This window comes from Phodopus roborovskii, unplaced genomic scaffold (genome assembly GCF_943737965.1).
Source record: "Phodopus roborovskii unplaced genomic scaffold, PHOROB, whole genome shotgun sequence".
NCBI classification, from domain to species: domain Eukaryota; kingdom Metazoa; phylum Chordata; class Mammalia; order Rodentia; family Cricetidae; genus Phodopus; species Phodopus roborovskii.
The window spans coordinates 15231962-15256318 of record NW_026126461.1 but is presented as its reverse complement, the minus strand read 5'-3'; the positions used below and the strand labels follow the sequence as shown (position 1 = coordinate 15256318).

Sequence of the window (24357 nt, the reverse complement as noted above, 5' to 3'; positions counted from 1 at the left end):
GAGACCCTGTCTAAAAAAGGGCAGACAGGGTACTTAGAAAGTATAGTGCCACGCACTTGCTTGCTTGGAAGAATAAACCAACTTGTATGAGTGGTTACCTGACAAAGGGTGGGATGGAAAGGCAGGGAAGTGGATTGTGTCTGTGCCTCTGACATGTCTGTCAGCAGCTTAGGAGAACAAGACAGCGGCCTTAGTAAGGGTGGGCCCTGAGACACTTGTAGGTGTGAGAGGGTGGGTGGGTGTGTCCAGTCAAAGGGCTGTAGGTGTGTGCTGAAGGCAGGCGTGAGGCAGAGCCTGAAACTCAAGTCGAGTGGGCAGCTCTGGAAGGTGGCGGTTACACTTGTGTGTCATTTGAGTTTTACAGCCCAGAAACCTTGTAGTTTTTACATTGTGTTCACTCCCTATGAGAGAGAGCATGAATATGAGAGAAAGCGTGTGTGTGTCCGTGACATGCATGTGGAGGTCTTCACACAGCATACTAACATTGGTTCTCTTCTTGAACCCCATGGGTCTCAGAGAGTAACTCAAGCCATTGGGCTTGGTGGCAAGGGCCATTACTATTAGTAGCTGAGGCCATCTAACTGGTACGTCTTCACAAAAATATTCTTAAAATACTCAGCCCTCTTTATTAGCACAGTCTTGGGAATACCATGGATATTCCAATATTCTTTTTATGGCCAAATGTTTTTAAAGTATGCAAGCATCATTAGGAGGTTGGTTTAAAAACTCAAATATGTTGATTGATGGTGTGCTTTGAATTACAACTGCTTGGAAAGATTTTCATGTGTGTTAGGTTGGAAATGTTAAGATGAATAATCATAACTTATAGATATTTCATCAAGTGGCCAGCATTATTTGGTGTTTGGGTTTGTTTGATTTGGTTTGGTTTTGCAGTTCTGGATATCAAACCCAGACCCTTACACCTGGTAGGGAAGTACTTTATCTTTGTGCAAAATTGTAAGGAATCAAATCTAGAAAGGAATACACTGGTCTGCTGACGAAACTAGGCTAGCCGTAGAGGTGGCAGAAGCAGGCCTGGATTAATTTTTTTAATTTGTGTGTGTGTGTGTGTTTTGCCTGCATGTATGTTTGTGCATCACATATATGCACACTACATGTGTGCTTGGTGTTCAAGGAAGCCAGTGGTAAGGTTGGATCGCCTTGGACTGGAATTACACACGGTTGTAAGCTTCCATGTGGATGCTGGGAATTGAACACAGGTCCTCTGGAAGAGCAGCCAGTGCTGTAACTGAGCCAAATCTCCAGGATTTATTTATCTTTAATAGTCTGTTGTTTTTACACCTGAACTCCAAGTGTAATATAGACTAACTGCATTTCATGGAACCTGTTTACAAATGAGTTTCACTGCTAGCTCTTTTAGAAGTGTTTTAGTCCTTTTCTGTAGAAAGTGCTCACTGTTCACTTTCCTAAGCCCTGATGTGTGGGATGTAATTGCCTTCGACTGTCTACCAGCTTCCTACACTGCTTTATTCCACGTTCATCTTCTTTTCCTCGATGTCATGTTGGTTTTGTCAAATACCTCACTTAGGGACCCTCTCCTCTGAACAGGCAGTCTCCCAGACAAGCTCAGCACATGCCATCATTCCAATTCCAGACTTTTCCCTTAAACTCACAGACTTAGTATAGTTGCCTCTGGATGTTGTCACTTACATCGTCCCCCAGTGACCCCGCAGAGGTCAGCCCCCACAAATGAATCTCACTCTCGCCCTTTATACCGCTATGGCCTCCCTTCTTTGGACGCCGCTCATCTGTACTTGAAGCCACCTTAACTAGGGTTTCTCCTTTTCTGCCTCTGTCTCTGAGCACCTTCTGTGCTAGGACTGTTTAATCGCTGCTGAAATAGAGCGAATCAGAAAGTAGCTGTTAATAGTTCATGTCCAGCTAGTCCTTCCGCCCACCTGTTGGCAGATCTGTCTGTTACGTACAAGCTGAAGGTCCCTTACACATCCTTCCTGCTCGTGGAATCAGGTTTTATCAGGAGAAATTTGTTATCTTTCATGAGAAAGTAAGAAAGTTTTTAAAAAAGTAGAACGTTTAATATGCTATGTTCCATTGTTGCTATGAACTCTTTAATTTTGTTTCTTTAAGAAACAGTATAATTTAAAAAAAAAACGACTGTTGTTAAAAAAAAAAACCTTCCATAGAACACAGTGCTGTGACAAATTTTTCAAATAATTAGAGAAGGACAAATCTTCTAGAACCTTGTTTATTTTTCACTAGTACTATTTCATGTGTTCATCAGCTATGTATTGATTTTTCAGAATATTTATTTTCCACATGGTGAATGTGCCTGAATTATTGCTTGATCAAAGTGCCTCAAGGAATGATGCAAAAATTGTCAGTAAGTATCATACAAAGATTTTGGAGTTGCTGAAGACTGATGAAAATAACCCAATTTATTCGTTAATTTACATGAGGTCCTTGTTAAACTTATCATTATCAATCTTCAACCAATCAAAATCCAGACTGCATTATTTAATGAAGAATTAATTTAGCTGCCCATAGATGTTTGTGTGTGAAAGTCCACAGCACCATTAACCCTCATATGACAGATACACTTCACGTGTTACAAAATTAGAGGATAAACAGCCTGTGAATTTCACACCTTAATAACAGTTTCATATATGTAGCATTTCAAATGCAATTTTATTCCGCAAAATACTATATTTTCTGTCCGTTCTGCTCAAAGTAGCTGTCCTATAAATTATTTGCTGTTAATATCAGTCTACCAGTCCCCAAGATAAGGAACCTGTGCCCGCATGTCATTTAATGCATTGTTATGAAGAATGTCAGCTGACAGAAACAGTATCCATTTAGTGATGTAATTGTGTCATTAACCGATTTCCACTTGCTGCGAGATCCTGTTTTATAGTGAACAGTATAATCAGTAGACTAGTCTCAGTGAATGAACCACTACACTTTGAGTGGCAGTTTGAGTGGTCTGATGTTTATGATAAACACCTCATTTATTATTGTTATATATTCTATCTGATTTGTTGTATTATTAACCAGGCGTACAACTTAATAGGATTGAAGTATGTGATACTTAAATTTGCATAATTTTTAGTTGTGTGTCCCCCACCCTCAATATCTGCCTTTTCTAGTTGGTTTTGTTTTGTTTTTCTAGATAGGGTCTCCTGGCTGGTTTTGAATTTGCTCTGTAGACCGGGCTGGCCCTGAACTCACAGACCTCCACCTACCTCTGTCTCCTGATGCTGGGATTAAAGGCGTGTGCCACCACTCCTGGCTTATTTCCTAGTCTTACTCATTGTTACCTTAAGTGCAGAAGTCCTTTATCCTCTTTCAAGAGCCTACCCAATAATAATACTTACTACAAATAATTCTCTTGTCAGGCTGAGAATTCAGTCATGCTCAGCTAGACTTTGCTCTTGAATTTTAATTAGAGTAGTGGAGATGCGCACTCCATAGTTGGCGAACTAGAGATTTTGTTAAGAGCCTCGCCACACTCCAGCCTTCTTCTTTAAGGAGTGCCTGGTGAACACATTTTAAAGTGCCGGTCACTGTTAAAAGAGCTGTCTTTCCCAAGTCTCCCTCTCTGGCCTTTTTAAAGTAGGTGCTCCAAACATAATATCTGTACATTTCAGCTTAACCAGAGAAACGCGCTGTCCTTGTCACCGCTTTTAGAGTCTTAAAGGTCATGAGCCCTTTGAAAGGAGAGTGATGCCTTGTCTTCCATAGTGCTTACTGGCTGCATTTGTGTCATGAAACACACAAAATGTCCAGTATTTGGAATAATTTCTCAGTGTTAAAATAATACATTTATTATTCTGACAAAACATTGTCATAATTTATGAGACTATTTTCCTTAGTTCTATATTTTAGTAGCTGTGTAAAAGTATTGGTTTATAATAATTAATCAACAGATCAAAATGAGCCAATATTTAAGTCAAAATATAGCAGAATTTTTTATGAAATGGCCTATATGATGTTAACACAAGTAGAAACATGTTTTTAGGAAATCTCAGAGCAAAGTTAAGAATGTAACAGCCATAGGAAGAAGTTCTTTATGTTGTTTTTAGAGTGTCCAGATATGAAACAGCATATTTGATCATCAGCATTAGACTCGATATGTACCACGTTTTATACAGTAAAGGTATTTGGGACCTGGCAAATTGCTCAACAGCTAAGAGTGCTGGCCATCTTCCACAGGACCTGACCTTGATTCCCAGCACCCACGCAGAGGCCCAGAACTGTGTAGCTTCAGTTCCAGGATATTCAGTGCCCGTCTGACCTCTCTGGGTACCAGACATGCACATGCTGCACAGATATGTGTGTGTAGGCAGAACAGTCATATACATAAAATAACATTTGAAAATTTTAAAGAAAGGCATTTTCTTGGTGATACACTAGAGTTAAAGATTTTTCTAATTTGAAGTTAGAATGTTAATAGTATTTTTGTTCATTTCCACGTAGCATGTTAATAACTTCTGTATATTTAAGATACAGAAAGGGTTAGAACTTTTATGAAGGATGAAATCCATTTGTTCCCCCCCCCCCCCGATAACTTGATTTTTATTAGGCCAAGACTATTAGCATCCTTGATCTCATCTACTTTGAGGTTGTTGAGTAGTACAAGCTCATGTTAGTTGTTTGGTTTTGGCATATCTTTGTAATATTGGTGCTTAGTGAAAATAACGACTTAGGAATCTTATGTAAAGAAGGCTGAGTAAGCATGCATCACTATAAACAATAAAATATTTTTCATTTCGGGTCAACTTAGTAATCAAAATTTAAGACATCCCATGGTGGTATTTTCTTTTCCATTTTGTGTCATCTGCTTTTTTTAACATGCATTGTATAGACATACTTGAATTGTAACTTTTAAGCGTCCTTACTTGCTTGCTCTTTCCAATGTCTAAAACAGTATCTATTTAGTTCTTTTTAAAGTCCATACTTCAAATCAGTACACATTTTATTATGTATTTATATAGGTTTAATATGCATCAGTCCAGGCCCAAAGCCTAAGAATTTTTAATTCTAGGTGAAATAATTGTTAATGAAAAAAAAGATACATGAAGTTTTAAGTAAGGAGTCAACAAAGAATGAATGCCTAAATGACCTAACGTTGCAAAATTTCATTCTTTAGTACTAGATGAATAACATATTAGTAGCCAGTTACCCAGTGGGTCAAGGGTATATAATGAAGCCCCATCTCAAAACAAGAAAAGAAAAATTTAGCATGGTTTCAGGCTTGTGAAATGTCTCAGCAGATAAGACATTGATGGCCAACCCTGATAACCTGAGTTCAGTACCTGGAGCCCACAGATGGAAGGAACAACCTAATTCCCTCAAGTTGTCCTCCAGAAGCGTGCTGCAGCGTGTGCATGTGTGTCCTTCCAGAAGCATGCTGCAGCATGCACATGCGTGTCCTTCCAGAAGCATGCTGCAGCATGTGCATGCGTGTACTTCCAGAAATGTGCTGCAGCGTGTGCATGCGTGTCCTTCCAGAAGCGTGCTGCAGCGTGTGCATGTGTGTCCTTCCAGAAGCGTGCTGCAGCGTGTGCATGCGTGTCCTTCCAGAAGCGTGCTGCAGCGTGTTAATGCGTGTCCTTCCAGAAGCGTGTTGCAGCGTGTTCATGCGTGTCCTTCCAGAAGCGTGCTGCAGCGTGTTCATGCGTGTCCTTCCAGAAGCGTGCTGCAGCGTGTTCATGCGTGTCCTTCCAGAAGCGTGCTGCAACGTGTTCATGCGTGTCCTTCCAGAAGCGTGCTGCAGCGTGTTCATGCATGTCCTTCCAGAAGTGTGCTGTAGCGTGTGAATGTGTGCCCTTCCAGAAATGTGCTGCAACGTGTTCATGCGTGTCCTTTGAGAGGTGTGCTGCAGCGTGTTCATGTGTGCCCTTCCAGAAGCGTGCTGTAGCGTGTGCATGTGTGCCCTTCCAGAAGCGTGCTGCAGCGTGTGCATGCGTGTCCTTCCAGAAGCGTGCTGCATTGTGTGCATGCGTGTCCTTCCAGAAGCGTGCTGCAGCGTGTTCATGTGTGTCCTTCCAAAAGCGTGGTTCCAGCGTGCTGTAGCATGTTCATGCGTGCCCCTCCAGAAGCATGCTGTAGCATGCTCCTCCAGTAATTTACTTATTTTAAAAGAGAAACTTAAATAACATGTTCTACCTTTAATTTGCTTATCACACATAAATGAGAAATTCTAGTTGTAGTTTCAATGTGCTCTGGATAGCTGAAACTTAGTTTGTGTAAATCCTTAATGTGAATCTGTCACTGAATTAGAGCGGTGAGCTATCACTGAATAAAATTAAACTCTAAGCATACCTTTGAGCAGAACTCTAAAAAAAAAAAAAAAAACATTCATTTAAAAATAATGATTATATGTACATGTACTGAAATAAGCTCAAGTTAATCAATTTCATCTCATCCAAAGAAAAATGCCTTTCCTAGTCATGGTAGAAGGACCTCCATGTAATGTATGTATTCATAATGGAGTATCTGACCCTGGGTGATTCTTGTCAGTTTTCTTCAGTGACATCAAGATTTTTGTAGTGATATTTGTCCATTTTCAGATAAAGAAGAATACCATTTTTGTGGAATCCGTTTGTACGTTAGTTTGACAGAAAGGAGCTGGGTGATGACTAGGGGAGGGCATATGTAGAGTGCTACAGTCCTTGGTTGTAGTTATAGTAAGGACAGACCCTATGCTTCAGCTTCATCATCAGTCCAGGACACAGTTCATCCCTAATGTAGATTTTACTTTTAAACATAGTTTTCCAAGCCGTTGATCATGTCCTATTCCTTTTGTTTTCATCCTGAAATCCCTTATGGTCATTCCCTTAGCAGAACCTGTTATTACAGAAATAACGTGAAGAAGTAAGTTACCATCTGCTAAGTATATTTCCAAGTACACATGACTTCTTTTCTCCTACATAGTTGGGGTGGGGTGAGACATAAGTACCCTTACAAACTTGGAGCTGTAGGATTGGACATTGGGAATAATTCAGACTAGTCTTTTTCCCTGGCCCTCTTAAAGCGCTAGATTACCACATGCTCACATTTACCGCGCTCACACTGTCTTGATGTAAGCCTGGGTTCCTTGTCATTTCTGTTAAGTCCCATATCTCAGTCAACAGCTCCTCACCTCAGGGAGCTAAGTGAGTTGGCGCATGAACACCCAGCCGTTCAAGAAACCAACTCAGAGGATTGTAATTACCATTGCAAGATCAAAGTGAAATTCACCTAACCCTCTTTGTAGTCACCTGAGCTAGTCAAGGTATGGCTTTCCTGTAGAGTCATAAGTGAGTTAGTTTAATCAATTTTATGTGACATTTAGATATCTGTACCCTTGTTTCTTGCTTTTTAGGTGTGTTCTTATATCTGTGAGTATCAGTTTTGGAAAATTCATTGTTGAATGATGCGGATGTCAGCCTGTGGCGGAGATACTAACTTAGTAATGCTTACTGATTTAATCAATTCCGTGTATTACATTTTCCTCTGCCTGCTTCTACTGCCAGTCAGCTTAAAGTCTTTGGTGAGGCTGGGGTGACGGAGGCAGGAGCTCCAGGGTCAGTAAGAGACCCTGTCTCAAAGCGCAAGGTGGAGGGGGGGGGCACCGTTAAGAGCACGGCTTGTGTTTCTGGAGGACTCAGTTTGATTGCCAGCACCCACATGGCTGCTGCAATTCCAGTGCATCTGATGCCCTTTTCTGCCATGCACAAAAAATGCATGCAGGCAAAACACCCATCACACAAGCAAATACATATTTTAAAATTACTTTATGTGTATCTCTGTAAACCACGTCCGTGCCTGGTGCCCTTGGAGGCCACATGCAGGCAGGTGTCAGTGCCCTGGGGCTGGAGTTAGAGAAGTCATGAGCGGCCAGCCTTGTGGGTGCTGGGAGCTGCCCTCCACACACCCTCCCTCACCTCCTTTTTAGTTAAAAATATTTATAAGGCACATTTCAGTGTTGATCTCTGGCATATAGTTAGTTATCTAGACAAAACCATCCTTCATGGAACACGACGTGTTTTTTTATTTTTGGTTTTTTAGACAGGGTTTCGTAGCCTTGGATCCTGTCCTGGAACTCGCTCTAGAGTGCTGGGATTAAAGGCGTGTGGTACCAGTGCCCAGCAGCTGCTCATTATTTTTTAAGTACATTCTCATGCATTCCCTAGCTCACAGTATAGATTTGCAGGTTACCTGTGCCTTTGCATTTCCCAGTCTGTTTTACTGTATCTTCATGATTTCAGTTACATTTTAAAAATTTATCTCAAATTCAAAATTTCTCTACTTTCCTCTATACAGTGATTTCAGTGTTGAAAGAGATTTTCCAAGAGGGTTTTAGTTAGAATTAAGCAGGAAATAACATTGGCTTTAACGTGGGTTTTTTTTTCCAATTTAAAATTTTTTTCTCATGTGCGAGGTGAATGTTGGACTTTGAGAATAAATCTCTAGTTTGTGCCTTAATTCTCTGTTTAGCATTAAAAGCATTTTCATGTCTTCTGCTGTTTCTATCTCCTTCCCTTAGCCCAGTAAACTTTCCACATTAAATAAAATCACTTACATGTTTATTTGGCCCAAACCTTCCTTTTTACAATGTAGTGTTTTGTGTGCTTGGATGTTTTGCCTGCACACCTGTCTGTGCCATATGTGTGTTTAGTACCAGTGGAGGCCAGAAGGGGAGACCATATCATCGGGAGCTGCAACTGCAGGCAGTGTGCGGCACCGTGTGGTGCTGGGAATTGAACGTGGGTTTTCTGGAAGACCAGCCACTGCATTTAAACCAGTGAGCTATCTCTACAACCCTTTGTCCATAATTTTCAAAAGTACCTCCACAGTTTACCGTAACATTTATTTACTGAGATGAGGCCGGCATGAATCATGGCATGCTTACGGAGGTCAGAGGGCAACTTAAGATAATTAGTTTTTCCCCTTTCATCATGGCTTAAACTTATATTAGCCTTCTTGGCAGCCGTAGTGAGATATCTACTTCGCCCGCACAACGCCTTTTGTGCTGCCCACGTCCATTGGGGGTGGGGACGGGTGCGGACGTGACCTGGGAGAACCCCAGAGGCTCTCTCTTGCTTCCTGGTCTGAAAGAGAGAGCACCCGGAGGCATCCGTGGGACGGGAACCTGCTGGCGGTCATCTGTCTCTGTTGTGATTTCTCCCTGAATAGACATCCATCAGCCTGTTTTTCCCATCCTTACTTGTCCACGATACTGGCAAGTGACTTTAACTTCTACCCAGCTCCTGCCATTTATCTTTTTTATGTTTTGATGCAGTTCTAAAATTTAGAGTTTGTACATTTATTCAGTATTAATCATCTACATGCTAAGCACAAATTCTATTATAAATGTTCTTATAATAGTATATTATTATAGACAACAATATACAAATAACTGTTATAAATGTCTTATAAACATATAAAACATCCTTAAACATTTTACTTACGTTTTAGCTTTTAAACATTTTTATTGGTGTGTTATGTGTGCATACCTGATTGTCTGTATGTGCACCAAGTTCATCCAAGTGCTCAAGGAGACTGGAAGAGTGCTAACGCCAGCAGTGCAGGTAACAGGTGGTTGGGAGCTGCCATGTAGGTGCTAGGAAATTAACCTGGGTCCTCTGGTAACTGCTGTGCCATCTCTCCAGCCCTGCCTGATACATGGTTTTTGTGTGTTTATAGGAAGTTACATACTGTGTGGGGATATTCTTAAGGATTCATTAGAATACACAGAGTATGTTAGAGATGTTGTAGGATGGATACCACTCCATCCACCCCTTGCCTTTCTTGAAAATGGACAGTTCCCATCATAGATAACCGGTGTTTAAAATACACTTTTAGAAAAGGCGACCAGCACATGTTAAGGGGTAACTGGGAGTTAACATCACTTTCCAGACCACTCCAGTAAACATACAAAGTGAACCCTGATACACGTATATTGTGAGGACAAGCAACCTCTTCTCCCAGCATATTACTCTAATATGCTTGTCTATGTGTACACACACTACGCGCACACACACCTTCTTATATATAAATCTTGATTCTGCACTTAATCATGAACTACAATGCCTCCTAGTAATAAGCTTATGGGAAATAACGAGGAAGTGCATGAGTATGGTGGACATTGTAGGAAAAGAAAATAGCATGCTAGTATGTGTTTATGATTTTGTTTATGATCTAACAAATAAGACTTGCTTGAGAAGATCAGAGTGCAAAGCTAGCCACACTGGTCACCTGTCCAGGCCAGGCAGTAGTGGGCGGCACACCATTAATCCCAGCACAAGAGGGTTATAAGGAGGGTGGAGACAGAGTGCACGGTGTTCCGTCTGCAGTCACCCTGAGGACAGCGTTGCGCCAGCCTAGGGAGAGGCGAGAACTCTCTAGTGCTTGGCTGCTTTGCTTTTCTGATCTTCAGCTTGAACCCCAATGGGTTTTTATTATTCATGCTACAAGTTTGGCCAATAGATAATAGCAAAGAATGAAAGATGACACTTGAGAGAATACACTGAAATCAAAAAAGCACCCTTGTTTGTTCATTCATGTGGAGTTGTGAGCCACTTTTCAATGGTTCTGCTTGCTTGTCCCTCATAAGAAGGTCGCTAGGAATTGTGGGAATGAGATGATGTCTCAAGACTGTGGAAAGAATTTTTTTTCCACTCCTTGGGGAACCCTGAGATGAGAAGATACGCATTGTAGTCTGTAATTCTGACCATAATGTAGCTTGGTCTAGGCATGACCCTGGGACTAGAGAAAGCATGGATTTAAGCATAGCCTGCTGACCAAACCTTGAATGTTGAAATGGAAACTTGAAGATGTGAGGGTTGCAAAGGGCTCATAGGGATTTTTAATACAATTAATATCATGTGTATGAATGTGGACATATGTGCCAGCAGATCTGTAGAGGTCAGAGGACAAAGTCTGGGAATCGCTCCTCTTGCTCAGTCATGGGTTCCGGGGGTTAAGTACCAATTGTCAGGCTTGAGTAGCAGCCACCTTTACATGGAGCCATCTCCCTACCTGCTGTAAGAGGGCTACACCAGAGACGGAGAATGCTGCCTCCAAGCCAGTGGTTGTGGAAGGGAAAGGATTTAAGTACAGAGTCGTTATTCCTACAATATATGATTCAAATATATTGATTCAAAAGCATCACAATAAAACCGTTTAGCTTGTTTTACTTTATATTTTGTTTATTGTTGTTATATTAGATTTTTGAGGAAGGATATACCTTCATCTCTTACTATGTTACCTCCGCTCTGGTTGCTTGACCTTTTTTATAGCATTGAAGAAAGCGTGCAGTCGGTTGTGGTGGCACACGCCTTTAATCTTAGGAGACAGACACAGGCAGTTCAAGGCCAGCCTGGTTTGCAGCCTGTGTTCCAGGACAGACAGCTGTACAAACCCTGTCTTGAAAGACCAAAGTAAAAGAAAAGATGCAGTTTATGGTCAGCTCAGTAGACAGGCCCAAGGCTAGTAGAGAACTTGGATAACACTTACCCATTCTGTAAATGTCTCCATCTTGTTCTCAGTTTGCACTCAGATTACCTTTAGATGTGCAAGGACAACTCTCAAATGCATTTATGAATATTAGGTAAAAATAAAATGCAGGTTTTGTTTCATGAACAAGAAAGGTGTAATAGCATTTTTAATAAAGTATTTGTCATTTGAATATTTGTTTTCCTAAATGATACGTTGGAAATAAGCTGAGTGAAAAAACTTTGCAAGTATTATTTTGTCAGAAACAATTTCATAAAATCTATTTTAAATACAAGTTTGATGATTGAGGAAACTCTAAACATTAAAAACTTTGAAACAAAATGGCAAAACAATTTAGTATCCAATTGGTAACCAATGACATTTAAACATTTTTATTTAAAATGTTTTCACTTACCAAAGGGGGGGAAAAAAAAAAAAAACATGCTTCTGGGCAGTGGTGGTGCACACCTTTAATCCCAGCACTTAGGAGGCAGAGACAGGCAGATCTCTGTAAGTTCAAGACCATCTTGGTCTACAGAGCGCATTCCAGGACAACCAAAGCTACACCGAGAAACCCTGTCTCAAAAAACAAACAAAAATCCACATTTTTTTCATAGAGTTTCTTTTGATAAGTCTTCCCACTTCCCTACCAACCCAACTTCATGTTCTCCCCGCTTAAAAACAAAACAACAACAAAAACAACCAGTAAGGTAAAACTTCCAAAACAAAACAGAAAGGCCACAGGAACAACTACATGACCAAGCGTGGTCCCTCTTTGTGGTCCCAGCTATCCCTGGCTGGCCTGGCTGGGCATGCTGTCCTGCACTGTGGTTGATGTACCCTTGATGCTGTTGGAGAGAACTGGTTTTCCTTTTGCCAGAGGGTTTCAGTGACAAATAGCTTCTTGGTTAGAGGTGGTACCCTGTGTGGCTTGAACCTGTGCAGACCCTGTGCATGCAGCCACAGTCCCCCCTGTGAGCTCATATATGCCCAGTCCTGTTGTCTCTGGAAGAGTTTGTTTGTGTCATCCGATTCCCTTGACTCGTAAGGTCTTTCTGCTGCTTCTTGCGCATAGATCCTCGAGGGAACGGGTTTGATGAAGACGTCCCATTTAGTACTAAGAGCTGTGAGTTGCCCACTCTGCACAGCGCTTACGCGTGGGTCTCTGAATCCAGAGAAGTTTCTCTGACAAAGGTTGCATTAGGCACTGATCTATGGCTATTGGCAGAATTGTAGTAGCAGGTCTTCCCTTAGGCCCATGATCTGTCTGTCTCTGGTTCTTAGCTGCTTTACCGGTGTTGGGTGAACTCTTTCTCACCATGTGGGCTTAAATCAAATTATAAAGTACTTGGTTGCCTTTACAACATTTGTGCTCTTGTGGTCTTGGCTGAGGACCACAGATAACACCAAAAAATATGAGTGGAATATTCCTGATAGATGTGTGACTCAGAGCCCCAGTACCAGGTAAATTCTCAGAGATATGTCATTAGCATATGGATACTAGTTAATATCAGGCTAAATTCTTTATGTTGGAATTTATAGTTTTTTTTTCCAAAATAATATGCATGTTAAAAATATGAGGAAACGACATGTTTTACATTGTAAAGTATTCCCTTCAGTTTGTGAATCAGGATCAAAAATGGCACACCTTTTGGCTTTTTTGTTTGTTTTTTGGTTTTGATTTTTTTTTTTTTTTTGTTTTGATTTGTTTTTTGTTCTTTGAGACAGGGTTTCTCTGTGTAGCTTTGGAGCTTGTCCTGGAACTAGCTCTGTAGACCAGGCTGACTTCAAACTCACAGAGATCCACCTGCCTCTGCCTCCCGAGTACTGGGATTAAGGCCGCCGCCACCACCACCACCACCCTGCTGACCTTGTATTTCTTAAGTGTTCTGTGTGTGTGTGTGTGTGTGTGTGTGTGTGTGTGTGTGTGTGTGTGTATGTGTGTGTAAATCCACAAGTGCATGTATTCCAAGCATGAATAAGATCATTTATTCTAATCATATATGAAACATTAATATTACTATAATATGCACAGGACCAAAAGAACTTATATCATATCTGACATTAAAAAGAAAGAGGTAACTAACATACATGAAAAATAAGCTCATGAGCGCTCATACACAGCACCGCCACTCTGCATGTTACGAGCTGACCATGACTCTGTGGTGAGCGTGGCTCTCTGTGAGCATGACTCTAGTGACAATGATGTCGCTTGCTCTGCTCGAGACCTGAAAATATTTTTTAAAAAAGAAAAGGTTTTAAGAAGCCATGTTCATCCAACCACAGTTTCTTACAGATACCATTTTGGTGTGTGTCCCTATCTTTTTCTCTACTCTCATATTGACGTACTGTGTTTCCTAAGAATAAAGAATAGCGTGTACAGTTCATCTGTACTGTTGAGTAGCTGAAAGCACCTGCATGCTCGTCCAGTAAAGGGATTATATTAAACGTTTACATATTAAGTGTAATAAGCTTATTACAGTAATCATAATGGGTGCTTGCTGCACCCAGGGCCCATGTACAGCTGTGCGTGGCAGTTTGCAGCTGTAATTGGTGTGCTGACCTTACCTACGCCATTCTCTTACCAGCACAATAATGTTCATATATAGAGAATTTTTGTAACTTTTTTTACAGTGGATGTTTCTCTGAATCCAGGTGCCTCTGCTGTAAGCTCTCCCTCTGTGTGTGCATGTTCACATCATACATTTTAATAAATGTACTGTGTTTAACATGTGCTTTTAGAGAGAGTCAAGAATCTCATCATTAAAAAGGCCCTCTATAAAGCTGGTCTACAAAACTGTGATAGACCTCTTACATGTTTCTTGGCCTTGCTTGCATGTGTAAACTGATTTTACCAGAATTGTCTGATGCATATATAATATAAGTATATTTTTCTTTTCTTGTTCTAGATTCAGAAGAGGCTCATTCTGTAAATCCTTCTAGTGTTGATGAGAATATTGACTCAGAACCAGAGAAAGATCCTTTCATCTGTGAAAGTAAAGTTCTCCCAAGTAAAGCCCCTCTCCCATCTGCTCTGGATGAGTACGAATTCAAAGATGATGACGAAGAAGAGATAAGTCAGATGATTGACGACAGGCATATTCTTAGGAAAGAACAACGAAAAGACAGTGATCCGGAAGCAGAAAAGAGCGGTTTATTTGCAAAGCAGGAGAAAGCCTTCTATTCTAAATCATTTAAAGCTAAGAAGCAGAAGCCTTCGAGGGTTCTGTACTCCAGCACTGACAGTTCTGATGAAGACCTTCTTCAGGGCAGCAAAAGGACTTCTACTGCATGTTCTGTCCCCGAAACATCAAATTCCGATACACAAGCCAGAAGAGAATACGAGTATAAACAGAAAGGCAAAGTGAAAAGGAAATTAAAAAACCAGAATAAAAACAAAGAGAACCAGGAGCTGAAACAAGAGAAAGAGGGGAAAGAAAACACCAGAATAACAAACGTGACAGTTAATACTGCACTGGATTGTTCCGAGAAAGCCAGAGAGGAGGGCAGTTTTAGGAAATCTTTTAGCCCAAAAGATGATACCTCATTACACTTATTCCATATTTCCACTGGCAAATCTCCCAAACATTGCTGTGGATTAAGTGAGAAACAGTCCACACCACTGAAGCAAGAACATGCGAAAGCATGTATATCTCCAGGAAGCTCTGAGATGTCCCTACAACCCGATCTTGCTCGGTACGATAGTACAGAACCTGAATTCTTGCCAGAAAGTTCCAGTGTAAAGTCCTATAAGCATAGGGAAAAAAACAAACATCAGAAAGATTTCCACCTAGAATTTGGTGAGAAATCAAATGCCAAAATAAAAGATGAGGATCACAATCCGACATTTGAAAACTCCGAATGCACGCTGAAAAAGATGGATAAGGAGGGCAAGACCCTGAAAAAACACAAACTGAAACATAAAGAGAGGGAGAAAGAAAAGCCCAGAAAAGAGGCTGACGGGGACAAGGAAAAGCACAAGAATAAGGGTGATGCGGGAGGGCTGCAGAGGAGCATCGAGTTTGACAGGGAGTTTTGGAAAGAGAATTTTTTTAAAAGCGATGAAACTGAAGATCTCTTTTTAAATATGGAACACGAGTCCCTAACAGAAAAAAAATCAAAACTGGACAAAAGCATGAAAGAGGACAAATCAACTAAGGAAAAGCACGTCTCAAAAGAGAGGGGCTCTAAGGAAGAACGGGAGAAGAGTAGAAAGGAGACTGAGAGGCCCCTCAGGGAAGAGAGGCTGAGAGAGGGGAGGGACAGTGTGTCCACAGACAAGGAAGCAGAGTGTCGCTCCTCGGGCCTCAGCGGCAGCCAGGAGTCTGCCGGGCCACCCTCAGCGGAAAAGGAAATGGATATTGAAAAACAAGAAAAGCACACAAAAGAAAGGGGGAAACCTGAGAGGAGGTTTCAAACTAAGGAGAAAGAGGTTGACAAGGCCGAAAGAAAATTTTCAGAAAAAGAAAAGAAGATGAGGCATGAGCATAAGTCAGAGAAAGAGAAATGGGACTCGAGTGACTGTGTCGACAGGGCAAAAGGAAAGGACAGGCTGTGTCAGAAAGAGGCGGAGAAGATGAAAAACGCAACTAAGAAAAGTGATGACAGAGAGAGGAGCAGAGAGAGAATGGATAGAAAACATGACAGAGAAAGGCCCGAAAGAGAGAGATGTTTAGCAGAAAGCAAAGAAAAGCACTTGGAGAAAAAAAAGTCTGATAATAGTGAGTATACTAAATCAGAAAAGGCCAGAAATAAAGACAGGGAAGGAGAAAAGAAGGAAAAATTCAGAGATAAAGAAAGTATAAATATAACCAACTCCAGACATTTACAAGAAGAGAAAAGGTCAAGTATAGGAGACAGTAGCAATAAAATCCAGCACGAGAAAACTATTTCCCTTAAAGAAAAAGCAAGGGATGAACCTTTGAAAACTCCAGATGGCAAAGAGAAAGATAAAAAGGATATAGACAGATACAAAGAACGAGACAAACGTAAAGATAAAATCCAACTGAACACTCTAATCAGACTAAAATCTGAGACAGATAAGCTGAAACCTAAATCATCACCAGCATCAAAAGACACTCGCCCTAAAGAGAAACGCTTAGTCAATGACGACTTAATGCAGACAAGCTTTGAACGGATGCTCAGCCTTAAGGACCTAGAAATAGAACAGTGGCACAAAAAACATAAGGAAAAAATTAAACAAAAAGAAAAGGAACGATTAAGAAACCGTACTTGTTTAGAGCTGAAAGTAAAAGATAAAGAGAAAACAAAGCATCCACCCTCTGAATCCAAAAATAAAGAATTTACCAGGTCAAGAAGTTCAGAATTGACTGATGTTTATAACAAGGAGAAACAACCTAAAGATGTTGGAAGCAATAGATCACAGTCTGTTGACACCAAGAATGTCCTGAGTTTCGGGAAGTCATCCTTTGTTCCAGAGAACAGCTCGAACCGCTCTCCTAGGCCGGAAAGTGAGAGGCTGGGCCTGAGCTCCAGGTCTGTGTCCATGATCTCTGTTGCTAGTTCGGAAGACTCTTGCCACACAGTCACAACCCCCCGGCCTCTTGTTGAATACGACTCTGACTTTATGCTGGAGGGCTCAGAGTCTCAGTTGTCATTTTCCCAGTCACCTTTTCTGCCAAATGCCAAATCTCCAGCCCTGTATGAGAGGGAGCTGGAGAGCCTTGCTGACCTGCCGGAGCGACTTAAACCACCAGGCACAAGCAGAGTTCCCGTGTGCCATCTCAGGTCGTCTTCTGTGGAAGATGCTAAACTAATTCCTAATGAGGTGCGGCCTGCTGTAGAAATCAGGAGATGTAGCATGCCCTCAGTCATTTGTGAACCCACAAAACATTTCCAGATACCAGAAGAAAGTACCCAAGGCAGCTTAGCTGTACCCCGAGAAACCTGTCCTTCTCCCAGACCTGAAGTGTCCGACTTCCACTCCAACTTGACAGGCTCTCCAGCTAGGTCTGTAAACAGCAGGTACATCTCATCTGATACAAATGTAAGCAAGAGTGACAGCCTTGCAGGCACTTCAATGGACAGTCCGATGCACTTGGAACCTTCTAATCAGGTTGGAGTGATCCAGAACAAATCATGGGAGACGCCTGTTGATAAACTGGAGTCTTTAAACACCAATGACTTTATCTGCCCAGATCCTAATGCATCTGATCAAGATTCCTCTGCTCAGAGTTTCTGTAATTCAGAAAACAAAATGTTAAGAGAACAAAGTACTGACTGCTTATCCTCACAGCAGACGGAAATGCCAGGAAACTCGTGTGCTCAGGATCCAGCATCTTTGCTGTCCTCACCGCAGCCCTGCTCTTTTTCCAACCAGGCACATTCAGATGCTGAGTCTGCCTCTAAATCTGTGTCTTCGTCATATGGTGCCAATCAAGAGCCAGGTATTTTGCCCCAGAGAAATGCAGCTCATGTGATTAGTTCTGTTTTAGATAGCGATAATAACTTTACAAAGGGTATGGAAAGTACGTTTGTCTTAGCGGATATTCAGAAGGCGAATTCTTTTGTACCAGTTTACTCTGAAAGCACTATTCAAGACCCACTCCCAAGCTTTGAGAAGGCGAGCGCTTTGCTTGTGTTGCCGTCAGGAAAAGACTTCAGTGGAAGCGATGCTGCTTCTCAGGTCAATACACAGTATGCCTTTAGCAAACTCACTTACAAGTCTTCCAGTAGCCATGAGGTCGACAAGAGCGTAGATGATACTCAAGTTATCTCACATGGGAAAGAAAACAAACTGCAGGGTTTGGTCTTGACTCAGCTGAGTAAATGTGACTCTGATTTGTACGGAATGGATGCAGGGATGCCCAAAGGAAGCCTAAGTGAGCAGGACCCTGCAAAGCAAGGTCCTGGGAGTGAAAAGTACTTGCTTCCCGTTGAAGACGAGGAGTCAGAGCGGAGCCCTTCGTCAAGTGTGGAGAGCCACTCACAGCTGCCAGCCCAGCCAGAGATGCATAGATACGACCAGCTCACTAAAGGAGAGTTAGAAGAAAGTGCTGAGGATGATAAAACTGAAAACCAGATCCCCCAAAGACTGACTAGAAACAAAGCGAGCCCAGTGGTCAATCAGAGCAAGCAGATTCTTCCTGGCTGTACACTCTTGCCAGAAAAAGACAGTGACTGCTCCCCCAGGGGAAGGATAAGGCTCACCGAAGAAGACGACCCTCAGATTCACCATCCCCGGAAGAGGAAAGTGTGTCGGGTCCCTCAGCCTGTGCAAGTGAGCCCCTCTTTACTGCAGGCAAAGGAGAGGACTCAGCAGTCCCTTGCAGCTGTCGTAGATTCTCTGAAACTAGATGAGATCGAGCCGTACAGCTCTGAGAGAGCAAATCCATATTTTGAATATTTACACATCAGGAAGAAAATTGAAGAAAAGCGCAAGTTACTATGTAGCGTTATTCCTCAAGCTCCTCAGTATTATGATGAATATGTAACATTTAATGGATCATACCTCCTGGATGGAAACCCCTTAAGCAAGATTTGTATCCCTACAGTAAGTAAATTGACACTTGATGGACATCTGCAACACTCCTGTGGGTGTAGCTCAGTGGTAGTGTCCTTGCCTCACACACAGAAGGCCTTGGTTTCAGTCTTTAGTACTGGGGTTGGGGGGGATTGTGCATGTGCAAGCTGCATACATAATTTCAAGTTTTCTAGTAGTTAATATTTTAGAAGTAAAAAAAAACAAAACCCTGGTAGATGAATTTTACAAATGTTAAGTCAGTATATCTAATGTATTACTTCAGTATGTAATCAAAATATAGTTATTTTAAGCTATTTTACTTCTTTTTTCTACTGACTCTTTGAAGTCTGGTATACTTACTTTCATGTCTACCATGAGTGACCGCATGTCACAAAGTAGCTTCCTTATCTGGTGCCATGTGTTGCTTTTCCTTACCTGCTTCTCCTTTTGCTTCAAAGGAGACAGGATTTGATTTCTTTGAAGACGAATGCCTCTACATGGACTTGATCCCATTATTTCATCCTCTCTAGAACCTTCCTCTATTAAATACTTGTCACTAGTATTTTTTTCCAGTCTCCTTTCTCGATGGGTGTATGTTTCCCATTCAGAATATATGTGGGTTATCTCTGTCTTACAGAAAGAGGTCTCCCTTGACCTTCCCAGCTCATCAGCCTCACACCAGTCACCTTCACTTCCATGATTGTGCAGTTCTCCAGCTCCAGCTCCTCTTTATTCTCGTGCCATTGGGACATAGCCGGCTCACCACTGAGCTACTTTTGATGTGTTCGGGCTGATTTGACTTCATAGCCACCTTGTTCTTACTAAGTTCTCCGTCGTGGGCTTAGGCGCGTGTTTATTCTTCTGGTTCCCCTGCCTTATTGGCTGATTTTTCACTGATTGTGTTGATTGCCTCCCTTCTCTTCCCAGTTTCTGTATTGCCACTGTTTTGTGGTGCCTTCATTACCACCTTAGATACTCAGACACATGAATATTGCATATTCAGATACTTATTATTACATATACGAATAGTAAGTGTGTGCTAAGCATCGTGCTAGGAAGCAGACATCAGAGATGAACAGGATGGACATTCCAAGTTGCTGCCATAGTTACCATGTCTCGTCAGCCCAGCTTGATGACAGCCAGTGTTCAATGCTGTCGCACATGTTGCTAGACCTGACCCCGGTGTACACGAAGGCTGCACTGGGGTCCCCTGACGCAGGTACTGCTGGCCGCATGTCTTTCCATGCTCTGTTTGAATCTGGTACCTTTTAAATGGATGAGAACAGATCCTTTCTTTACTTAACATTATCAGAGACGTGATGCTGGTGCATTTAAAATCTTAGCAGATCAGGGTTAAATAGCAATAGTAGTAGACTAATGAGCAGTAAATTCGTTATTGAACAGTCTTTCAGAAAAATCCATTGTTAATAATTAAAAATTCATGTAATAAGTTTTGGCTTGTTGCCCAACTTTTATTTCCTCTTAAAAGGTAAAACATTTTCATCAAAATTATGTAGGCTCAGACTATAACATAAAGAAAGTGTTATGTTAAAACTTTGTAAGCTACCTAGAAATACTTAGAAGTTAAACTCTGATGTAATCCAAGTGTACTCCCTTGGAGAAGTACAGAAAGACCCTGTTAAATTAGAATTGTTTCCAATGCTGCTCTAGAAGGACAGGTGGTAGAGACTGGATGTTGTATGGATGTCTGTCTTTAATGGGAATCATCACAGCGAAGGAACACAAAGCTGTGTGGTAAAGCAAATGTCCACTTAGCATTTGCAAATGAAGTATGCGCTTTACTGCACCGCGGTGGCTTGTGTAGTTTTACCTGAGCGACCCTGCTTGTCTTCTAATGATCACCCTCCTTCCACTTCTCAAAATGCTCACACACCACCCTCCCAGATCTCCTCTAGCAGCCCGGGTCCTGGGGGGAGGGGGAGAAGGGCTGTCTTCCTCTGTGCTCCTTGAGACAATTGGGTACCTACAAGAGGTGCTAGTTTTAAAACAATAGCACCAAACTCATTTTTCTAAATGAATTTTAGTGAATTTTCAATTCACAAGACATAAAAAAATTGATATATTTTTGCAATTAGAGGCCTGAACAACTACCCCAAATAAGCTGTTGCCTTGTAGATGTCTGTGCTGTTCTGTTGAGACCTTGTATTGCCATCTTTTATGTTTGGTTCCTCAGAATTCCTGTGTCTTGTGATCAGTGTAACGGCACCATAGGGATTTGATGTCCTGCCTCCTAATGGAGGCAACAAACTGTCACATGTCATAACTTACCTTGCCCTACTGGGCCAGTTGTAGTCATAAACAAGCATATGAAAAGGAAGACACAAATATCTTAAGGAGACGAGAGAAGAGTCAGGGTCATCGATTGTTGCCAGACATGCCAGACTTGCCTGTCTACATTAATAGTAAATTGGCAACTTCCTCTGGATTTAATCAGAAAGCATAGTCCATTATAATACCGTTAGGAATGAACTGATCTCGCATACATGAAGTTCATTACATACCATTGTCTACTGTTGTGTGAGAGACTTGGCTAACACCGAGGCTTTTCTGTTCTATTCTTACCGTCGTACAAAGAGCCTTTGCTCACCAAACGGGAGTGTTGCTGTCGTCTCCTGGAACGTTTCTGTTTCGTGCCGGCTTTTCTGTTTCTGTGGCTTCTCCACCTCTTCCTGTCTGGGAGCTGTTATTAACTTTTTAGTCCTAATATTTGCTCTTTGAAATTTTTCTGTGGCCTAAGAATCAAAAATCTAAGCATAATGGAATGTCCCACTAGGTTTCAGGCAGTTGGAGCTGACTGAAGCCTCACTCGGTGGTGTAACGGTGGTTTTCATCAGACAGACTCACTGTGGCAGATGAGCTGACGGTGTTTGCCTCAGAGAGTGTGTGGTTCAGTTCAGCATTTTCCGAGTCCATTGCTCTAGGCAGAGTGTCATGTTAGTGGGGCATGTGGCAGAGACTCACCACCTCATGGCAGCCAGGAAAGAGACACCACCTCCTCCTGCCGGGTCTCTCTCTGCAGCCCCACCAACTTCCAGTGCTTTATTCAGATTTTGTTTTGAACAAACTTGGCTTTGCTTAAACTGTTGATTAGGGCAGAGCCCTCATGACCTAATTGTCTCAGGAAGCTTCTCGGGTGTGCACACCTGGGAAGAAGAGTCTCCTCCTCAGACTGGCTGTGTACAAGCCTGTGGGGCATTTCTAGATTGGTAATTGATGGAGGAGGGCCCAGCCTACTCCATGGTAGCCTCCCTAGACACATGGGTCTTGTCTGTGTAAGAGAAACAGCTAAGCAAGTCTAAGCAGCATGCCTCCATTGGTTTCTCCTTCTGGCTCCTTCCTTCCTGCCTTGGCTTCCCTCGATGGTGAACTGTATATAAGCCCAAAACACCCTTCCCTCCCTAGGTTGCATTTAGTCAGTGTTTTATCACAGCAGTAGAGAAGAAAACTAAGCACTTATTTCTATGCATTTCTACTTGACACTCGAAAGCATTCCTTATCACTCTTGTAGGAGTCTCAGTCTAATCAAGTGACAAGATTAACCATCACAGAACTGTATTGTTTAATTCATGGAACGTCAGGTTTTAAGTTACGCACTAAAAGTTTAATTATACATTAAACACTTAACAGTTTGTGTGTGCTTTCTAATTAGATTACGCCACCACCTTCGCTGTCAGATCCACTTAAAGAGCTCTTTCGGCAACAGGAAGTAGTAAGAATGAAACTACGTTTGCAACATAGTATCGAAAGGGTAAGGTACCCTCAAATATAAATGTTTACAAAAAAATAACCTTTTACAATATGTAAAAACGGCCTATGGCCTTTCATTAGTGGATATTGCCTGTTATACCATCATTGGGGAAATGCAGTGATTATGTCACCTTGTGCTCATCCAATTAAAGGAGACTTACACCTATCTTAGGATATAGTTGCTTCCTTATTGCAGTTCATGCTGGAGTATATTTTTATATCTAAAATCTCTATGATGTATCATTATTAAATAGTTTCTAATAGGACATTCAGAATTGTAAGTGTTTTAGTGCTTTCTTGGCACCCCGGCCACTTTAGGGCCTGTGTCTATTCATGCTTTTGGTATGCCTTAGTATCCCGATTCCAGTGGTGTGTTTGTTTGGTTTGGCTTTTTTTTTTTTTTTTGAGGCAGGGTTTCTGTGTAGCCCTGGCTGTCCTACAACTCACTCTGTAGACCAGGATGGTTTCCAACTCAGAGATCCCCTGGCTCCGCCTCCCAGTACTGGAACTACAGGCCTGCGCCACCATAGTTAGTCTTGACATGAGAAAAAAAGAACAGCCTGGTGCTGGACGGATGGCTCGGCAGTTGAGACAACCATTTGCTATTCTTATAGAAGACGCGGGTTCGGGCGGGCGCAAACCTCCATGATTGGCTCACACCTGTCTAAGCCATGACCGGAGGATCTGGAGCCCTCTTCGCAGGCAGCGGGCACACATGTGCTGAACATACAGAACATGCACATACATAAAATTAACCCGGATCCTAGAAGTCATGAAAGTCATTGTACATGCCTTTAATCCCAGCATGGCAGAGGCAGAGGCAGGCAGATGGATCTCTGTGGAAGGGGAAAGTTCTATGGTCTCTACAAGAATACAAGCTGTGATGTTTCACAGAAATACATATTTGTCTTTGATTTAATATACAGTGGGTTCTCCATAGCAGAGACCCTTATCCATTTTTTGTACTTTGGGCCAATCTGGAAACTTGGAACCGGTTCTCAGACTCTTGTTTTTATGTGACTAGAGTTGATGTAATCACAAAGAAGCAAGAAGGGACACTTAAGTCATTGAAGAGGAGTATGTTTATTTCTGTAAATAACACTATTGTCTCCATGGCTGGAGAGATGGCTCAGCAGATAAGAGCACTCCCTGCTCCGGCAGAGGACCTGGGTTTAGTGTTCAACGCCTACATTGCAGCTCACTGTCACCTGTGGCTACAAGTTCAAGAGACCCGGTGCCCCACCTTCTGGCCTCAGCAAGCGCAGGCACACAAGTGCAGTACGTTAGGGCAGACATCACATGCACAAAAGTAAACCCTCTAAGAGAGAGGGCAGGCGCCACAAGGGAATACATGCATCTGGGATACATGCCCAAGGCAGCAACCATAATAAATGGCATAATAGAGTACAACACATAAAGAAACTGAAACCATCATACATTATTGTTTAGGATATAGAAATGTTATCAGGCCGGGCATTGGTGGTGCACGCCTTTAGTCCCTTTAATCCTAGCGCTCGAGAGGCAGAGACAGGAGGATCTCTGTGAGTTCAAGGCCATCCTGATCTACAGAGCGAGTTCCAGGACAGGCTCCAAAACAATACAGAGAAACCCTGTCTCAAAAAACAAAAACAGTTATAAGCTACTAT

General features: G+C 41.9%; 1 protein-coding gene across 3 annotated transcripts in view; it reads left to right on the top strand.

Moving 5' to 3' along the window:
• The window catches only part of Ankrd12 (ankyrin repeat domain 12), a 61864-nt gene that overhangs the window by 27332 nt on the left and 10175 nt on the right, over nucleotides 1-24357 (top strand). For 2 of the 3 annotated variants that reach the window (XM_051190888.1, XM_051190887.1), the window contains 2 exons: nucleotides 14370-18973; nucleotides 22614-22712. In XM_051190888.1, the coding sequence (XP_051046845.1) occupies nucleotides 14370-18973; nucleotides 22614-22712 (4703 nt within the window). Of the gene's footprint in view, nucleotides 1-2249; nucleotides 2363-14369; nucleotides 18974-22613; nucleotides 22713-24357 lie in introns of those variants that run through there. The other variant, XM_051190889.1, reaches the window with a different exon arrangement.